General features: G+C 39.4%; 1 protein-coding gene across 1 annotated transcript in view; it reads right to left on the bottom strand.

Annotated features, from left to right (window-relative positions):
* Positions 1–176: 176 nt before the first annotated feature.
* LOC142531664 (uncharacterized) overlaps positions 177–19,697 on the bottom strand; it is a 35,196-nt gene continuing 15,675 nt past the window's right edge. The window contains exons 10-11 of the mRNA XM_075637886.1: positions 12,004–12,143; positions 177–568 (exon numbers count right to left, since the gene is read on the bottom strand). Of these exons, the coding sequence (XP_075494001.1) occupies positions 306–568; positions 12,004–12,143 (403 nt within the window). The 3' untranslated portion in view covers positions 177–305. The remainder of the gene's footprint in view (positions 569–12,003; positions 12,144–19,697) is intronic.

The following is a 19,697-nucleotide window of genomic DNA, read 5'->3' as shown; positions in this document are numbered from 1 at the left end:
TTCGACAGGGGTGGCTCCAAGTGTTATTCCATCTAAACTCCAAATAGCAGGGATTGATTGAAATCCCATTACATAATTTCCTCTTTATATGGATTTAAGCTGTATTTGAGAAAAGTGAGAATTAATAAAATAGGAAACATTTTCTCTTCTTCAGTTTCTTACACAGTTCTTAGAAAAAATAGATAAATGAATGAATTAAAAGACCAAAACACCAAGCACAAATTAGTTTCCAATCGCATAGATCTAAATCTAGTGCACACATAAGGTACTCCAAACAAACTAATGCATCTAAAATGCAAGAACTGTTAATGCTCAAACCGTTTATGGTTCCCCACCTTCTCATTCTTGTAACCCGATGCCTTTCCACTTTTCCCAATCAAAAATTTCTCCGGAAGAGAATTGCTTGCATTAATATTAAGGCCATGGTATGATCGACTGGCAAAATATTCAGCCCCAGACTTTGCTATGCCCTTCGTGACAGATTGTGAGTTGACATCACGTACTCGCAGAGCCTTTTCTGCGGCATTCACCAATGCAAGAACTCCATCCTTCTCTACCGCATGGGTGTCTGATTGAGAAACATAAAACACATTATGGAACAAAATGCAGCTTCTAAAAGAGAAATTGTAGAAACAGCGAATGATCACAAGCTTTAACATTTTTGTGACTAAATAGGGAAATGTCACTTTGAGCATTTAAAGTGTCAATTGAAATGTATTATAACCAGAAGTTTAAACAGAAGCAGGTGTAGCTCACACTAAAACTGAAATGCTATGCTCTATTTTCAATTTTTCTAGAGTATATTTCAATCTTATTTCAAACACAAATCAGGAATTAATAACAAGAATTACACCAAAACTTCATGTTACACCTGAGCCCCCATCAAGAAAAGAAAGGGATGTGTTTCTCATAATAATACTGGTTGGTTGATCTCACAAGGTTTAGGAGCCGCTGATTATTTGAAGTTTCCTTTGAAACCGAGGTTTGATTTTTAATCAACCTTTAGACAAATCTCTTGGGAATTATGTCTTTGGATTTTGATTGGAAGTCAATGCCATTTTTTTTAAGAAACGATATTTTATTATTTAATAAATTTAGTTACAATAATTTTTTTTTAATAAAAATCGTTATTTTATTAATGATGTTATAAGAACTTAGTACATCAATAGACTAGTAATCCACTTTCATCATAAGTACATAATCAAGTTTTTGTTAATGATACACGTAAGCCCAATCTCTCAAAAATACCTAATATGGAGACATTCTTGAAGCCATCATGATTGCTGATCCACATAGCAACTTTGATCTTGATTGTTTCCCGGCAATGTTCTCTAGTTTCTTCCTTATCATCGAAAATTGTTTTGTTTCTTTCCAGCCATACTATCCAGCATATGCAATGAACCGCGACTTGCCAAAAAATTCTTCCCCTCGTACCGGTTAGCCCCTCTAAATCCAAAACGAATAAATCCCTCGTTGACTTCGGCAACACCCAAACCAATTCAAGCTCTTGCAAAGCTCTAGCCCACAATTCGAACGTGAATGGACAATGGATGAGCATATGATCCTGAGTTTCTGTTTCATTTGAACACAACACACACCAATTTGGGCACATAGCAATTGATGGACATCTTTTTTGCATCATCTCTGAGGTGGGTAGCTTACCCTGAGTCGCTGTCCACGAAAATACTTGAATCTTTTTTGGAACCGGAACCTTCCAAACATGATGGAAAAGAGGAAAAACTGAAAAACGAGTTTAGGGAAAAAAAGACTCGAAGAAGGATTTGACTGAGAAAATACGAGAAGAATCCCCTCGCCACACACAAAAATCATCTACCCCTTCAATCAACCTAGTTCTCTCTAACACACCTAATAACTCGGACATCACCTAGTGAGACAATTTTTTGAAAATGCTCCTCCCCACTTTCAAACATCGAACATTAGGGTTCCTCCACCGATCTATCTTCACCTTCTTCTACTGAGATCTGTTGACCGACAGCTCCACAACCTTCGGCGCCGGCCGCCGGCCGTCGGCGACGCTCATACTATCACTTCCTTACAAAAATTCAAAAATTCGAAAATTCGAAAATTCGAAGTTGCTTACCTTTTCCGATCGTCATTTCAGTGGGTTGGTTCCTAACGAACTGAAATCAGCCGCTCTTCGCCATTTATCATCGACCATTTCCGACCATTTCCGATTCTAACCATATCGGCGACTTACATTTTCTCTTCATCCCGATAATATCCTATTTCTTTTAATATTCACTGAGCTTCACACTGATTCAAGCTGTTCATCCACAAAACTGAATCCTTTACCATACTCAGAAATGTCAAGAAGGGAGAATAGTAAGTTCCAGGTTGCTAAGGCTGTAGAAGAGGTGAGAATAGAGCAAAAATTATTTCTGATATCAGTGGGAAAAAGGGGTGATTCTATCTGTGTGACAGAAAGAACTCGGAATGCGAGCTACATGCTGGAACTACATAGTGAGAGTGCTAACTGGTTGAGGAAAATAATGTGTGATTACATTATCAATCCTAAATCGATTACAACCTTTAACAGAATGAGATGGGGGGAAGTAGTTGTATCTGTGCAGAAATTTGTCAATAACCGAGGAAGCTATATTGAAGTGGCAAGATATGAGAGATCGAACAAGAGACAGCGAATTATAATCCCGAGTGGAAGGTATGAAGAGGGCTGGAGATGCATGGTGTTTTACATTGATAAAGTTTTGATCAACACAACAATCAAAGTATCATTCCAAAAGAAGGGTAAACAGCAAATTCAACAATCTATGAATCGTGGTAAGACAAGTCAAAGCTTTACAGGGTCAGGGGACATTGATGCCCGTTCAGAATTTCGACAGTGTTCGAGCAAAGAGTGGAATAAAGCACTGATTGTTACGAAAGACTGCGTCAATATCTCTTGGGTAATGGTAACAGAAGCAATTGGTAAGGCGGTGAAGAAGAAGATTGAGATCTTCCCTTTCAATGAACAAAGCAATGTGGTGGCCAAATAGCAGGGAGTATTATGATTTCTACTAGAAAATTAATAGATGCTTTTTGGAGAAGAGGATCTCCTTAACTTTTGAAAGATGGAGGAGTGACATCAACACGGAAGAGGAAGTCTGGGAATGCTGCAACAGCTGGATCAGGATTATTGGTTTACCATGGGATATGTGGACAACAGAAGTGCTCAAAAACATAGGGGACAGTTGCGGTGGATTGGTGGATATCAGTCAAGATACAATTTTCTTCAAGGATTTGGCAGCTGCTAAAATCAAAGTGGAAGGATTAGAAGGAGGTTTCATTAATAGCTCTTTGGTAATACAGACACCCCGCGGTGCTCTGACAGTTCGCATTTATGTTGATTCGATCAACATCTCAGCGTATGAAATATACGAACAAAGATCCTATGCACAGGTAGTAGTTGATGGTGCAAGAAAGATAGCTGGCTGGGGAAGAGTGACAAAACATGCTACTAATGATACAGGACTTCTGGAAAAAGTTTGTGTAGAGAAGATTCAGGAGGACACAACAAATTACAGTCAGAAAATAACTGAAGGAGAAGCTGGCCAACAGAAAACAAATGGCACAGAGATGGAATTGGGGGGAGAAATTCCTTCGATATACCAAGAACGGAAATACAGCAGTACACGAGTCATTCAAGGAATGGAAGTGTTTGTTGGAAATCAACAGGAAAGCGTCCTCACAGCGAGAAGGAGAGGGATTAGGGGTCCTAAATCAAGTGGGTCAGAACCATTGTGCGGGGGAAAACATATCAGCATTCTCAAAAGGGTTAGTCCGAAAGGGGTGGAGCATTTTGAGAAGGGATTGGTGAATTCCATGAACAGAGTGCACAATGAAAAATCACAGCAAAATGGTTGTTTTCATGATACATGCAAACAAGAAAGGAAATTCGACGTGATAAAGACAAACACACGGCGGATTAATGATGCACCATCGAATAGAAGACAGGATGGTACATGGGAGGACAGGGATTCCACACTGGATCGCGATATTGCGTCGGAAAAGGATAGCGATTACAGTGACGTTGAAACTCATATTTCAGACAGCTCGGACGCGACGACACCATAGTTGTCAAGGCGCTAGGCGACGTCAAGGCGACGAGCCACTGCCTAGCGCCCGAACGCCTAGGCGACAAAAGGCGATTGCCTAGCCACGAGGCGATAATATAGAGAGAATGTATTATATATTTATGTTCTACTAAAAATCAACCATTAATAAAAATGAACTATATGAAAAACTAAATAAATAAAGCTTCAATCTTCAATAGGCAGGGGAGAATGGTGTGCGCAGAAATGGCAGGGGAGAATGGTGTGCGGCAGAAGCTTCAATCGGCAGGGAGAAATGAGAATACGTATCGACATGCAAAGCAAAACTAGGCTTTTTTTAAAAATAAATTACTTGTGGGCTGAAATTAGTTATGGGCTTATTTAGTTGGGCTTTGGGTCATTAAAAAATAAAGGAGAAACCTGCTTATGCGATGCGATCATGGTTCTGAAAAAAAGGCGCAACGCCTGGAACGCCTATCGCCCGGAGAAAGGCGGCTTCAAGGCGCTAAAGGCGCTCGCCCACCCATGCACCGTCGCCTGGTTGCCCATAAGGCGCTGAAGCTCCGCCTAGCGCCTGAGGCGCGCCTAGGCGCGCCTTTGACAACTATGGACGACACACACCAGTTTGGGATTGGAGGACATAGGAGATCTCTTCGCAACAAACTCTGATAAGGTACTCAACAGAAATATTCACTCTCATAACCAGGTACCCAAACTTTCACTTGATTCTTCTTTGTCTTTTTCATTCAATCGAGTCTCGGGGAAGGGGAGGGTATTAGAGGTTAGGGAAGATAAAATGGTTGGTGATAAGTCGGGTATGGCGGAGATCAATATCCACGACAATAATAACAACAGTGAGGGGAAGATGATACTGACTGATCATGAAAAACATGTTGGATGTTTGGAAATGATGGGAGTACAAAGGGTGGAAATGGGGGATGGATGGTATACGGTTGGAAAAAGTGTAAGGGGAGAAAAGGGTTTTTCATGAAAATTCTTTCTTGGAACATAAAAGGGGGAGGTTTGGCAACGAGGAGGGGATTCATTCGAGATATGTTACGAAAGGAAAAGCCGGACTTAGTTATTCTTCAAGAAACGAAAAAAGAAGTTGTTGGCAGAAGCTTCATATCCAGTGTTTGGAAATCAAGGTTTGTTGAATGGGTTCATCTACCTTCATTTGGTAGATCAGGTGGGATTTTGGTCATGTGGGACCCAAGAGTGGTGTCCATCAAAGATAATATGATTGGGGAATTTACGGTTTCAGTTTGTATTGAAAAGGAGAAAGATATAGGAAGTTGGTGGTTTACTGCAGTATATGGCCCATGTAAAGCACGATTACGAAATGTTTTTTGGGACGAATTGGCGGGTTTGCGAGCCTTGTGTGGGAATAGATGGTGTTTGGGAGGGGACTTTAATGTTGTGCGATCTTTAAACGAGAAATTAAACAGCTACACTCAGACAACAAGTATGGATTGCTTTGAAATGTTGGTGCAGGAATTAGAATTGATTGATCCTCCATTACTCAATGCGAAATTTACATGGTCAAATTTGAGGGCTACATCGATATGCAGCAAACTTGACAGATTCTCGTTCTTGGGAGGGTGGATGGAATTTTTCCCATGCCATAGGCAATATGTTCTGCCTCGAATAACATCGGATCATTTTCCAATTGTTTTGGACACACAAAAAATTAAATGGGGGCCGAGTCCATTCAGATTCGAGAACATGTGGCTTAAACATAAGAGTTTTAAAGAAAATTTTTCGACATGGTGGAATAGCCCACAACTTCAAGGTTGGGAGGGTTATGAGAAAACTCAAGTCTGTTAAGGAAGAGATCAAGTTATGGAATGGCGAGCTGTTTGGGAAGACTGAGATGAGGGAGGCCGAATTGAAAAACAGAATTATTACTTTGGATGAGATAAAGGGTGAAGGAAGGGAGAATGCAGAAAGGGTAAATGAAAAAAAACTGATAAAATGCGAGCTGGAATAGTTGATGTGTCGACGAAATAGAATGTTATATCAAAAAGCAAAGATAAATTGGTTAAAAGATGGAGATCACAACACCAAATTCTTCCATTCTCTACTTAATCACCGAAGAAGCAAAGGAAAAATCAGTAAGTTGGAAAAGGAGGATGGGGTGGTTATAGAGGATGAAGGTCAAATAATCAAATACATTATACACTACTTCCAGCATTTGTACAGTAAAAGGGATGTAAGCAGATTTGGGATTGAAGGTGTAGAATGGAGATCTATCGATGTCGATTTGAGGACTGAAATTGAAAAACCATTTCTCGAGGAAGAGGTTAAGAAGGCTGTTTTCGAGTGTGACAGATGCAAAGCACCGGGGCCTGATGGTTATACATTTGCACTATATCAGGATTGCTGGGAAGTGGTCAAGGGGGAGTTAATGAAGGTTTTCGAGGAATTTTACGAATGGGGGATCATAAACGGGATAACAAATGAATCGTATATATGTTTGATACCAAAGAAACATGACTCATTAAGGGTTAAAGATTTCAGACTCATTAGCCTCACAACGAGCTTATACAAGATAATTGCAAAAGTGTTGGCTACAAGGATGAAAAAAATTTTGTCTCATACATTGTCCGAATCTCAAAATGCTTTTACGGAAGGAAAACAAATTTTGGATTGTTGTTTGATTGCTAATGAGTTGATGGAAGAAGGGAAGAAGAAGAAAAAGAAATGTTGGGTCTTGAAAATTGATTTTGAAAAAGCATATGACAATGTGGAGTGGGATTTCTTGGACTTCGTGCTTCGGAAAAAGCGATTCGGAGAGAGATGGAGAAGATGGATAAGAGGATGCGTATCTAATGTTTCGTTTTCCATCATGATCAATGGGAGACCGAGGGAGAAATTTAAAGCAAGTAAAGGGCTTCGACAGGGAGATCCGTTGTCACCTTTCTTGTTCAACATGGTAGTCGATGTTTTGGGAAGTTTGATTGATAAAGCAAAAGATGCGAACTTAATCAAAGGGTTCGAAGTGGGCCGAGAAAAGATGGAAATATCACATATACAGTTCGCAGACGACACATTATTTTTCGTGCATGAGGAGGAACACCTAAAATTTTTGGTGCAAATCTTGAAGTTGTTTGTGATATGTCAGGACTTAGGATCAATTGGGATAAGAGTGCTTTACTGGGCTTATGTCAGGATGAGGTTGAAGAGGAGGTTCTAGCCAAGAGGATTGGCTGTCGAAGGTATAAATGGCCAATTACATACTTGGGAGTTCCTTTAGGGGGCAATCCATTGAAAGTGTCTTTTTGGGAACCAATCATGATCAGGTTTAACAGAAAATTGACAACGTGGAAAAAGGCTTTTTTGTCCAAAGGGGGAAGAGTAACATTGATTGTTGCGGTGTTGAATGCTTTGCCTATATACTTTCTGTCACTTTTCAGGGTACCGAAAGGCGTAGCGGGCAAGATGGAAAAGATAATGAGGGATTTTTTGTGGGATGGAAACGAGGGTGAATCACATTGTCATATGGTAAGGTGGGAACAAGTTTGTAGACCGAAAGAGAGAGGAGGATTGGGTATCGGAAACATTTGCTTGAGGAACAATTTGGGAAAATGGTGGTGGAGGTTCAACGTTGAGAACGAACCGTTGTGGTAAGGAGTAAATATGGGTTACAAGAAAATGGTTGGGATGCAGGGTTGGCGATGAATGTGCCGTTTAAATGTTCATGGAAATTTCTCTCTAAAATTTACCCGACTTATCACCGACTATTGAGATTAATGGTTAGAGGGGGGTCTAAAATCAGGTTTTGGGAGGATGTTTGGTGGGGGGATGTAGCTTTCCGGGATTTGTTCCCTTCTTTGTTTCGTTTAAGTTCAGCTCGTAACTTGCAAATATCTTACTTCTTCGCTTTCGACATTGTGTCAAATGATTACTCCTTGGATTTGCATTTTCGTCGGCCTCTCCGAGAGGAGGAGGTTGTTCAGTTGTCATCGTTGTTAGGTATTTTAGAAAGGGTTAGGCTTGTCGAAGGGGTTGATGATTTTCGAGTGTGGGAGGGGGATCCGTCTGGGAAGTTCACGGTCAAGTCGTTTTTCCATTCATTCTTCTCCGCGGATATTGGTGTCCAAAACTTCGAATTTTACAATATCATTTGGAAGACACCTATTCCTTCAAAGATACAAATTTTTTCTTGGACGGCTATTCTCGGAAAATTACCTACATCAGAGTTGATGCAAAAGAGATGGCCTAACTGTGCTCTTTCTCCCAGTTGGTGTGTGTTGTGTCGTAATGAGTTGGAAACGCAGGATCATTTGCTAATTCACTGTAAGCTTGCTAATGAATTGTGGTCAAGGTCCTTGAATGAATTGAACTTTGTTTGGGTGATACCGAAGACTACCAAAGATTTGTACAATACGGATCTTGGACAGTGGGTTGGAAAAAGAGGAGAGTTTTTTGGAGGGTGGTGATCCATGGCATATGCTGGGGCATCTGGCTAGAGAGAAATAGAAGAATCTTTGAAGACTTGGAGGACAGTGCAGAAGAGTGTTGGGAGAAAATCAAAATCAAGATAGTCAACTGGATTGGACATAATAAAGAGTTTCAGAGTTTATCAATACTGGATCTTTTAAGGGATTGGACTTATGTGTATTGCTAATTTTGAGTTTTACCTTTGCTATTAGTGAACCACTAGTCCACTTCATGTAACTGTAAAACAATTTCTTTATAATATAATTATTTTTCCTATCAAAAAAAAAAATGAAAATCCCATGATTGAATAGATGTGGCATTATCAAATTGGACAAAATGACAAATAGGCAAATTATGAACCACTGAGAACTGAAATAATGCCGGAAAAGTTCTATCAAAAAGAATCTCCCCACCACCTGTCTTCCCAAAATCTAATCTTGTTACCTCCTCTCACCTTAATTGAAACGCGATGCTGAAAAGTTGGGTATATGCGGGAAATAAATTTCCATGGGCACCTGAACGTAACGTTTCTTGCCAACCCCGCATCCCACCCATTATCTTGTAAATCATATATACTTACAATGATTTTCTTCCACAACGTCCCATTTTCCGCCTAAAATCTCCACCACCACTTCCCCAACATGGCCTTGTTTCTCAATATAATATTCCCAACACTCAATCCGCCTTTTTCCTTAGGTTTGCACATATGTTCCCACGCGACCAAGTGGCTACGTACATCTCCATCCGCTCCATCGCATAAAAAGTTTCTTGAAATCTTCTCCATCCTCACTTTTTGGACCTTTCTGATTACGCTTGCTGGATCCTTCTTCCTTTCTTATTACCTCTATCTGTTGTCCTGTGGGTTGAACTTTGATCTCCATCCTCAATTTTTGACCTTTCTGATTAAGCTCACTGGATCCTTCTTCATTTCTTATTTGCTGAAGTTTGGTTTCATCCGAATCCATTTGCGAGTGTCACTTGTAGGTACTACATTGCTACCGTTTCCGTTGAATCCTTTCGCTTTACCCCATCCCGCCAACACTCTAGCACCATTAACCACCACTTGTGCATAAGATCTTTTTTCATAAGTTTCATATGCTGATATGTTGACCGAATCCACTACAATGCGAATAACCATAGGTCCTCTTTGAGTTGAGATCTTTATGTTTCTACTAATGAACCCACCTTCAAGTCCCACCACTTTGATTTTTGCCGCCGACAAATCTTTTAGTTGAATATTGTCTTGACTGATGCTCAATAGACCTCCACATTGGTCTCCTATGTTTTTGAAAAGCACAGTGGACCATAAGTCCCAAGGTATCCCCAATAAACGCACCCAGCTATTACAACATTCGAACACTTCTTCATCACAGTTGATTTGCTGCCTCCATCTATCAAATGACAAGGTAACTTTTTTCTCCAGAAAGCATTTCTTCATCTGCAGATAAAAGGAGGCATCCTCTTCGTTATGTGGCCACCATATTGCTTTATTGGCTTGAAATGGGAATATTTCAATATTCCTCTGGACTGCCTTCCGAAGAGTGAGGCGCACCAAATCCCACGATGTATTGACACATTCCCTTGTGATGATGAGAGCTTTACTCCAATCCTTAATCAAACATGCTGGTAATTGATCATAAGTATCAGCTTCTACAATCCCTTGTTTAATGTGGTTCGGGCACAATTTTCCAAGCTTTTGTGATTGTTCCATAGGTCTCCTTTGTTCGCTGATGCTATTACATTATCCCTTCTTTTCTTCATAAATCTGGACAGATTGTGTGCCACCCATTTCCAACCCCAATCAGATCGACCACTTGGCATGATGATGCACTGCCTCTTTCCCCTCCAGACAATTTTTGAGACTCCGAGATAGCTTCCTCGGTCATTCACAATTTTCTGCATATAAATTACTGCTTCTCTTCCTCTAAATCTATTAAAGTTAGAACATGATTGTGGTTTGTTGATATATTCCCACAATTTCACCAAGATCCAATATAAGCTCTCCAAATCCACTTCCAACCCATAGCTCGCATTTCTAGTTCTCTCCGTCATACACACAGTAAGGCCCCTCCTACCACTGCTTATTAGAAACAATTTCTGCTCTATTTTCACCTCGCAAGCTGTCCTGCAATTATCCCGATTCGTTCCTCTGTTCATGACTGATATCTTAGCTGTGGTTATTGTACTGGCTATGTTCGGTTTGTAGGTAGGTAACAGAGCAGTTATGTTCAGGTCGACACTAAGGTCATCTAGTTGTCTGGTCTAACTAAGCTTGGAGTCGCGGTGAGGTAAAAAGGATTGTCTAGGCTATCTGGTTGTTCAGGTCACAAAAAGCGCAGCTAGGCTATCTAGGTAGCGAAGAGGGGGACAAAGCATATTCGATTTGTCTAAAGCGAGAACGGCGAAGAAAGGTGTGAAGGTAGAGGGCCGCCGACGGTAGACGGCTAGCGCCGGTGACAGAAGGGAGGTGCGATCGACGAAACTCAGGACTTGAAGATGTTGGTTGAACAGTGGAAGAACCCGATTGAGCGACGGTTAAATGAGGGGGAGAGCATTTTTTAAAAAATTATCTCTCTACATTCGTTAAACAAGCTCTCACTTTTTAGTTACAATAAATGAACCAGAGGTCCACAAAGACAACGCTAATTCCAAATCATAATAGATTAACACAAAACAAGACCCCAATTCCTAGAGTCGGAAGATGTTGTACGATGGTGGGAGCCCTTTCATCTTTCGAGAGAGAGATTGACGCAATGATTGCTATTAAGTGGGATTTTTTTAACAGAAGAAACCTTTTTGACATGATGCCCGGGAAATAATGGGGGGTGCTGGGGGCAATACCATCAGAGGTAACACCTGGATAGAAGATAAAGGACATCTAGAGGTAAAATGTCATTTTTTAATTGTTTGAAATGTTGCAAAATACGTTTTGGAGCAAGACTGATAAAAAGATACATGAACATGTAACTGAGCAATGGTCCAGGTCTAATTTGTAGATGATGTATTCTTTTGTAACATAAAACGCTTATCCTTGGAAAGGAGAAGTTCATAATGATTACTCTTCCGAGACCTTCAAAAACTAGTTAGTTTAACTGTTGGCACCATCTTCTAGCACGGTAATAAATCTAAAGAACATGTTATGCTACTACATTTTATTATAGCTGGACATATTTTTGCAATTTAAAAACTGTGGGGGAATTAATACTCTTCCACAACCCGTTTAAGAGATTGATTCAGTCATCTTCAAGATCACAATAATGCCCCACAGGAGTAGAAATTTCTCGTATAACATATTTAGTAGCATGTATGCAGAAGAATTGGTAAATACTAAAGATGAAATCGTGAATTATTAAAGTTGCCTTTTCAATAACTACAATAATAAAATATGCATTCCAGCAGAAAAATAAGCATCTTCAATAGTTTACCATGCAGGCATCCTTCAGATTGTCAAGTTAAAAGATCTACAAATCAGACAAAAGAATCCAAGTACCTTGTAGTTCCAAATCTTCAACATAACCACCCTGAAGGAAAGAAAATCGTGCTTCTTCAGGCTGTTCCCTTGCTTTTACAGGAGTTGAACCAATCAAACTCTGAAATTCCATCACATATCCTCCAGTCCATTGACTTCCCCTATGAATTCAAAATAATTCACAAACAAGGCAGAGAACTCCTGTATTTGTCGGATAGATACAGAATCTTTGACATTCACAGCATAACTTTAACATAGGTTGATATGAAATCAAGACTAGGCTTGAACAAACAAAATGCAGCAGAAAACAATCTCGCTTGATGAAATCATTTAATTACAAACTCATGGAAGCAATCTCTGTTTTAAGGTAATAGAAGTTCTGACATCATCAACAACAAAAAAAGTTTCAATCCCTAACTAAATCTGAAATCGATAAATGCACAAAATCGGGGTGCTTCCTTGTCCAAACAGCAACCCTAAACTTGATCTTATCCCAACATTCATCAATCGACTTTGCTATATTGTCGAAGGTTTTGTTGTTCCGTTCCAACCAATTGACCAAAGGATACAATAGACTGTCACATGCCAAAAAGTACTTTTTCCATCTAAGATAAACAATTCACACACAGATCTCGGAGCAACTCACACCAAACTCAACTCCTCCAGAGCTTTTGACCAAATACCATTCGTGAAAGGGACAATGCAAAAGTAAGTGATCTTGAGTCTCATCCTCTTTTCGACATAGGATACACCAGTTTGGACATAGCGCACAATTAGGCCATTGTTTTTGCATCGTGTCGCAAGTTGGCAATTTAGCCAGGCCACAATCCACGAGAATACTTGTACCTTGTGTGGGATCAGTTCTTTCAAAATAAATTTAAAAGGAGGGAAGAAGGAAAGGCACTAATAGGAAAGAATGAATCGTAAAAGGATTTAACAGAGAAAGAATCTAAGGAATCCCCTTCCCAAACCCTGAAATCCTCACCATCCACATCCAACCTAACATTATCTAAAACCCCTAACAAAGAAATCAACCATCTCACTTCCCCATCACTCAAATCCCTTTGAAAGTGCAAAACCCAAGATAAAGAAGAATTAAGCCGATCTCCTTCCTCTTGAATGAATTGTATAATAGGCTTGTTATGAAGCAAAGAGATCCGTAATAAATTTGGGCAACAATCTTTAGGAGACTTCTAAATGTAACATTCCTTGCTAAACCCACGTCCCATGACTCCCATCCATTTTCTTGCATCCCATATTTACTCATAACAACCCTCTTCCACAACGGTGACCTCTCTACATAGCCTCTATAAATTTAAGCAGAAACTTAAGGCTATTAAAAGTAAAGTTCGAAGATGGAATGAAGAGGTGTTGGGTTAGCAGAAGTGAGGGAGGCTGAGTTGAGAGAAAAAATTAGTAGGTTGGACAAGATGGAGAGTGGGGGTCGGGGGAATGAAGAGGTGGTAGCTGAAAGAAAAGAAGCAACATGGACGTTAGAAGAAATGGTGTGTCAAAGAAATCAAATGAGCAGTCAAAAAGCAAAGGTCAAATGGGTTAAGGAAGGGGATCAAAATACAAAGCTCTCTCATTTCCTTTTGAATCAGTGGAGGAGTAAGGCTAGAATCAGTTAAATGGAAAGGGATGATGGATCGGTTACTGAGGATGAGGAACGAACAGTATTGATCATAGTCCAATATTTCAAGGATTTGTGTAGTAAACTAGAGACAAGGGGACATGGTATTGATGGAGTGGAGTGGTGCCCCATTGATGACGAGATGGTTTAGAGCTTGAGAAACCATAATTAGAAGATGAGTTCAAGAAGGCAGTGTGTAATGCCCGAGATTTTAGTTTGATATTTTTGAATTGTTATATATTATGAATAAGGCGATGGAAGAACAGACGTGGAGAAGCGACGTTGCAAATTGAGTTTGTTGACAAAGAGAGAGACCGCACCCGCGCCAAGAAGTAGACCGCACCCGCGGTGTAAGGGCAGAAAGTTGGATTTTTGATTTCAATACCCACCGCACCCGCGCTTAAGCTTCTACCGCACACGCGCTTGGAGGGCAGTAGGGTACGTTTTTGGGGCAGAACGTGCACCGCACCCGCGGTACCAAAGGGAGCGCACCCGCGGTCCAAGCTTCTAGAAAATTTGATGTATATCAGTACACTGAGCGCACCCGCGGTGCAAAAGTGAGCGCACCCGCGGTGTGACGTGCAGCATGAAAAATAAGCCACGTTTCCTGGTGTTGCATGCAGTATATATATGATGTCTTCTTTCGAAATTCAGAGAGAAAAGAGCCGAGACTCTCTAGGAAAAAAACTTTCTTGTTTTTGTAGGTTAAATTGTAAATTGTGAGAAATCCGTCCGTCCGATTTTGAATCCGACTTCAATTCTGAGTTCCTCTCGACACGAGTTACACAAGGACGTAAGTTTTATTACGTTTTGATATGATTTGAAAATATGATGTTGATGGAATTGAATATGATTCATATATGTTGTTCTCGAGACAATAGACATCGTATAATCGAAACCGGATTAAAGAACAGACTGTTTATGCATTGTTATGAATTTTCAGAGTTGATTCAATTGTGGTTATACCGATTTGATATCAAAATTATGTTGTAATCGATTATGAGGTGTTGGAATTGATATCTGATTTATACTGTATCGCTGGGTATATTGATATTATTCAGATTTGGATCAGATGAGTTGTTGATTCGAATATACTGATATTGTATTGCCGGTATTGCGAGACTGTACAGAATTGAGATTATGATTCGTATTGGTAGCGATTATGAGTTGTATGATTATATCTGTGATGTTGAGATTGACGGGTCTATCAAGACCGTATTGTTATATGCCGTCGAGACATCAGTAGATTGATTTTGATCAGATTCAATAGTGATTGAGATTGCATTGTATGTCGTTGACATTGATCAGATTATGTGTTGCTTTGAGTATTGATCAGAACAGGTATTGAATTGAGTTGTTCACTGATATTATACATATTCGATTGTCATTGCTAGATTGGGAATGGACAGATTTGAACCCGAAACTTCGACTTCGTCAGATCGAGAAGAGAAAGGTATAAATCGATGTTAACTGGGAGATCGACTTGAGTTAGATTTAACTCGAGTTTCCCTAAACCACATACTTGTATGGTATTGTTTTTATACCTTTGTATTTTAATGATTATGTTTATTCTATTGAATTAAAAAGTAGAAAGCAGAGAGCTATTGAGTGAGAGTCACTGACAGAGGGGCTAGACTATGACAGAGGAGTCACTGGCCCATTGCACATTGTCAGAATAGGTTTAGTCTTGGACAGACATGCCAAGACACTGGACGTTTGGTATATCGAGATTCTTCAGATACAGATAGCATCCTTATTACAGATTATTCGATATAGACTAGACCAAAGTCCAGAAATAAGAACGTACCGCCACCGTGACCGGTAGTAGTAGGTGGGAGACCTGTTACGTTCTTATTCACCGGGATCCCTAGATTAGATGAGAGATGAGTCGAGTCTGAGATGCCGAGTCATGAGTTGAATTACAGATTGTATAATTTATGTTTCGTAGATTTCAATTCATGTTTTATTTAAAGTTTGATATCGATTCGCATTGTTAGATTATAATACATGTGATATCTGTTTCATGCTTTATTATACCATGGCATGTACACATTGTTTATACTGGGATTTATTCTCACCGGAGTTATCCGGCTGTTGTCTTGTTTGTATGTGTGCATGACAACAGGTGGGACATGATCGGGGTCAAGAAGATGATGAGAGAGGACAAGTTTAGCGTGGTGATTCCGGACTTGTTGTTGATATGGTTCTAACACTTGGAATCTAGTAGTTGAACCTTAGTCTAGTCTGAATGTGTATTGTACAGAATTGTATTTTTATACTGATATGTATATTAATTAAATTCCATTACGTTCCGCCCTTGCATTGTGAAAGAAAAAATTTTAGACCCTATTTATCTTAATTGATAATTAAATCCCAAAAATGATTAAGAAGATGATTAGCGTCCGGGTCCCCACACAGTGTTTTGAGTGTGATGGATGTAAGGCCTTGGGACCAGATGGATTTACCTTGGTGTTTTATCAGGAGTGTTGGGATATTGTTAAAGTTAATTTAATGGAAGTTTTCAGTGAATTCTACGAAAGGGTTGATATAAATGGTATTACCAATGAGACATGTATATGTTTGATCCGGAAGAGACAGGATTCGATCAAGGTCAAAGAATTTTTTTACTACTAGTCCATAAAGATCATAGCTAAAGTGTAACTGCAAGGATGAAGAAAGTATTGTCATATACAATATAAGAATCTCATAATGCATTCATTTAGGGAAGAAAAATACTTGATTATTGTCTTATTGCGAATGAGGTAGTAGAAGAAATGAGGTGGAAGAAGAAAAAAAGGTGGGTTTTGAAAATTGATTTCGAAAAAGCATATGATAATGTTGATTTTGTATTAAGAAAGAAGGGATTTGGAGATGGTGAAGATGGATACAGGGTTGTGTGTCGAATGTATCATTTTCGATTATGATTAATGGAAGACCAAGGGGTAAAAGGGCTTAGATAAAGGGATCCTCTACCACTATTTTTGTTTAATTTCATAGTGGATGTGTTGGAGAGATTGATTGACAAGGCAAAGGCCTCGGACTTTATTAGAGGCTTCGAGGTGGGTCGGGGTTGAGATATCGCATATTCAGTATGCTGATGACACACTGTTTTTTGTTAAGCAGGAGGATCATATCAGATTTTTGGTGGATGTTGTGAGGTCGTTTTGTGAAATGTTAGGGCTAAGAATCAATTGGGAGAAGAGTGCTTTGTTGGGTTTAATCTGCAAAAAAAAAGAAGTGGATGAGTTAACCGAGCAAATCGATGTGGTAGAGAGAAATGACCAATTAAATATTTGGGGTGCCTTTAGGAGGTAATCCTATGAAAAATCGTTATGGGAACCCATCATGACTAAGCTATCAAAGAAATCGGCAAGCTGGAATAATCATTGCTGTCAAGAAGGAAAGATTAACATTGATTGCGGCCGTTTTTAATGCTTTGCAGATGTACTTCATGTCACTTTTTAGGGTACCAAAGGGCATAACGGAGGCGATGGAGAAGATTATGAGGAATTTCCTTTGGAATGGAATTGAGGGTGAATCACATTGTCATCTGGTTGCTTGGGAGCAAATTTGTAAACGGAATATTTGTTTGAAAAACAAGGCTTTGTTGGGAAAATGGTGGTGAAGGTTTTATGTTCAAGATGAGACGATGTGGAAGAAAATTATAGCGAGTAAATATGGGTTACAAGAAAATGGTTGAGATGCGGGTTTAGCAAGGAATGTGACTTTCAAATGCCAATGGAAGATTATTTTTAGATCTTACCCGACTTTTCATATACATGTGAGATCAGTGGTTAGAGAGAGTACTAAAATTAGGTTCTGGGAGGACAGGTGGTAGGGGGATTCTTCCTTTCGGGATCCTTATCCATTTTTATTTCCACCTTCTTTGGCTCATAATTTGCCTATATCTTATTTTGCTTTGTTGGAGAATGCGTCCTCTTCCCATTCATGGGACCTGCATTTTCGGAGAGCTTTGCAGGATGAGGTGTTAGACGAGTTGAGTTCGTTATTGGGAGTTTTAGAGAGGATCAGATTGATTGAAGGGGTAGATGATGTCCGAGTGCGGGATGGGGATCGATCAGGTCTCTTTTCAGTTAAGTCATTCTTTGATTCCTAATTTTCAAACATTCGTTTCCCCGTCTTTCCGTTTTTTAATGTCATTTGGAAGATTCTGATTCAAACCAAGATTAAGATCTTTTCGTGGACGGCGGTTCTAGGTAAGTTACCGAAATCTGAAATGATGCAAAAGAGATGGTCTACGTGTGCTCTGTGCCCTAATTGGTGCGTGTTGTGTCGGAAGTAGACAGAAACTCAAGATCACATGTTGATTTATTGTACTTTCACAAGTGGATTGTGGGCTAGGGCTTTGGAAGAATTGAGATTGGTTTGGGTGGTGCCAAAATTGACGCAAGATTTATTCGCTACGGATCTGGGATAGATTCTCGGTAAGAGGGGCAGAATTTTTTGGAGAGTGGCAGTTAATTGTTTGTTGGTCGGTGTGAGAGAAATAGGAGAATTTTTCACAATCTCGAAAACACGAGTGAAAAGTGTTGGGAAAAAATCAAGATTAAAATAGCTACTTGGATTGGATCTCGCGTAAAATTTGAGAATGTTTCGATATCAGATTTACTGAGAGATTGAGCTTTTATGTATTGTTGATGTTGATTTGGTTAGGATATTGTTCAGCGTTTCGTAGATAGTGGACCACTAGTCCAATTTATGTATTTTAAAAACCTTTTAGTATTTAATAAAATTTCGTTTCTTATTAAAAAAAATAAAAATAAAAAGAGAAATTGGCTGATCCACTAAGAAAACTAATCTGAATGAAACAGTCAGCAAGAATAAAATCTTTTACAAGAAGAAAGACACTCCCTTTCCTTGCAGTTCCACTGCTAGACAAGACAGAAAGGAAATGCATGAATGAATTTCCCTATCCAACTCTCCTCCCTTTATATTTTCCCTCGCCTAATTCCTATTTCTAGTAATTACTGACTTTCTATACCAATATACTTTCTAAGTCCAATACACTTGAGCCCTTAACATTACCACCCCACGGAAAATAGGCTTTGTCCACGTTCCACTTCTCATACTTCAGTATCGTCCTTCTCCAACCCACCATGACCATACATGAAATGTTCCCCTTCACTTCCAAATATATGTTTGTCTATCTACATCACACGCTGCTAGTTTGATTCTCAATCCACGACATTTTCCACTCACCGCGTCTTGATATCCATTCCCCACCAGAATTCTAATCATGTCAAAGTCTCAATTAACAAACTCACCCTCTTCACTGCAAACCATAAAACAAAAATGTGACGAATAACATTGTCCATTATCATCAAAATATTGGGCTAATTGCATCACCATATTCACCCATATGTTATAAAAACTCAAACATATTTACCCCCTCCATAGTTATTTGGGATGCAAGGCGCACTAAAGCGCTAGGGTGCCTTGTGACCTGAGGCACAAGACGAAGCTTACGCTTTACCGAATTTAATCGCATTTGACATTTTTATCGGTAAATAAGCTGTAAAAAGAAGAATGTAAAACTGTTATAACAAGCTTGGATCTTTGGGAAACTTTCTGTCTATAATGCTTTGCAGATATTTTTTATTTTTTATTTTTGCTTTCTCACATACTGTTTTGAACAAATATGCTGTACAAACAATCTTTCTACAGGTGTTGCCCATTTGTCAACCCACAAATATTCATATACAGCTCATGCAAGGTTTCTCAACCCACAAAGCTTTCAATAGTTTGTATTCTTTCCTCAATTTTGTCAGATTCGCTCCCTCGTTATTCTTTTTAACATTACAATGTGATTTTGAATTTGTTTGTGGAACTTCTATCAGTTATTGTTCAGGAATTTGTCCACTACGTCATTTTCATCAACAAAGCATTATGGGAGATGAAGAGGTATAAAGCAGAATTCAGGGAGCAGCGCTGCACTTGGAGATGAAAATAGGTATATGGCAGAACTTAGAAAGCTAGAACTTAGCTTGAGGCTTGAGGCTTGAATCTTGAATTTGATTGAACGTTGAAGGGGAGTAGCGCTGCACTTGGGTCTTGGGAGATG

This window comes from Primulina tabacum, chromosome 17 (assembly GCF_025594145.1).
Source record: "Primulina tabacum isolate GXHZ01 chromosome 17, ASM2559414v2, whole genome shotgun sequence".
Taxonomy (NCBI): Eukaryota; Viridiplantae; Streptophyta; class Magnoliopsida; order Lamiales; family Gesneriaceae; genus Primulina; species Primulina tabacum.
Note: the sequence above shows the minus strand (reverse complement) of the source record. Positions and strands in the feature narration are given on the sequence as shown.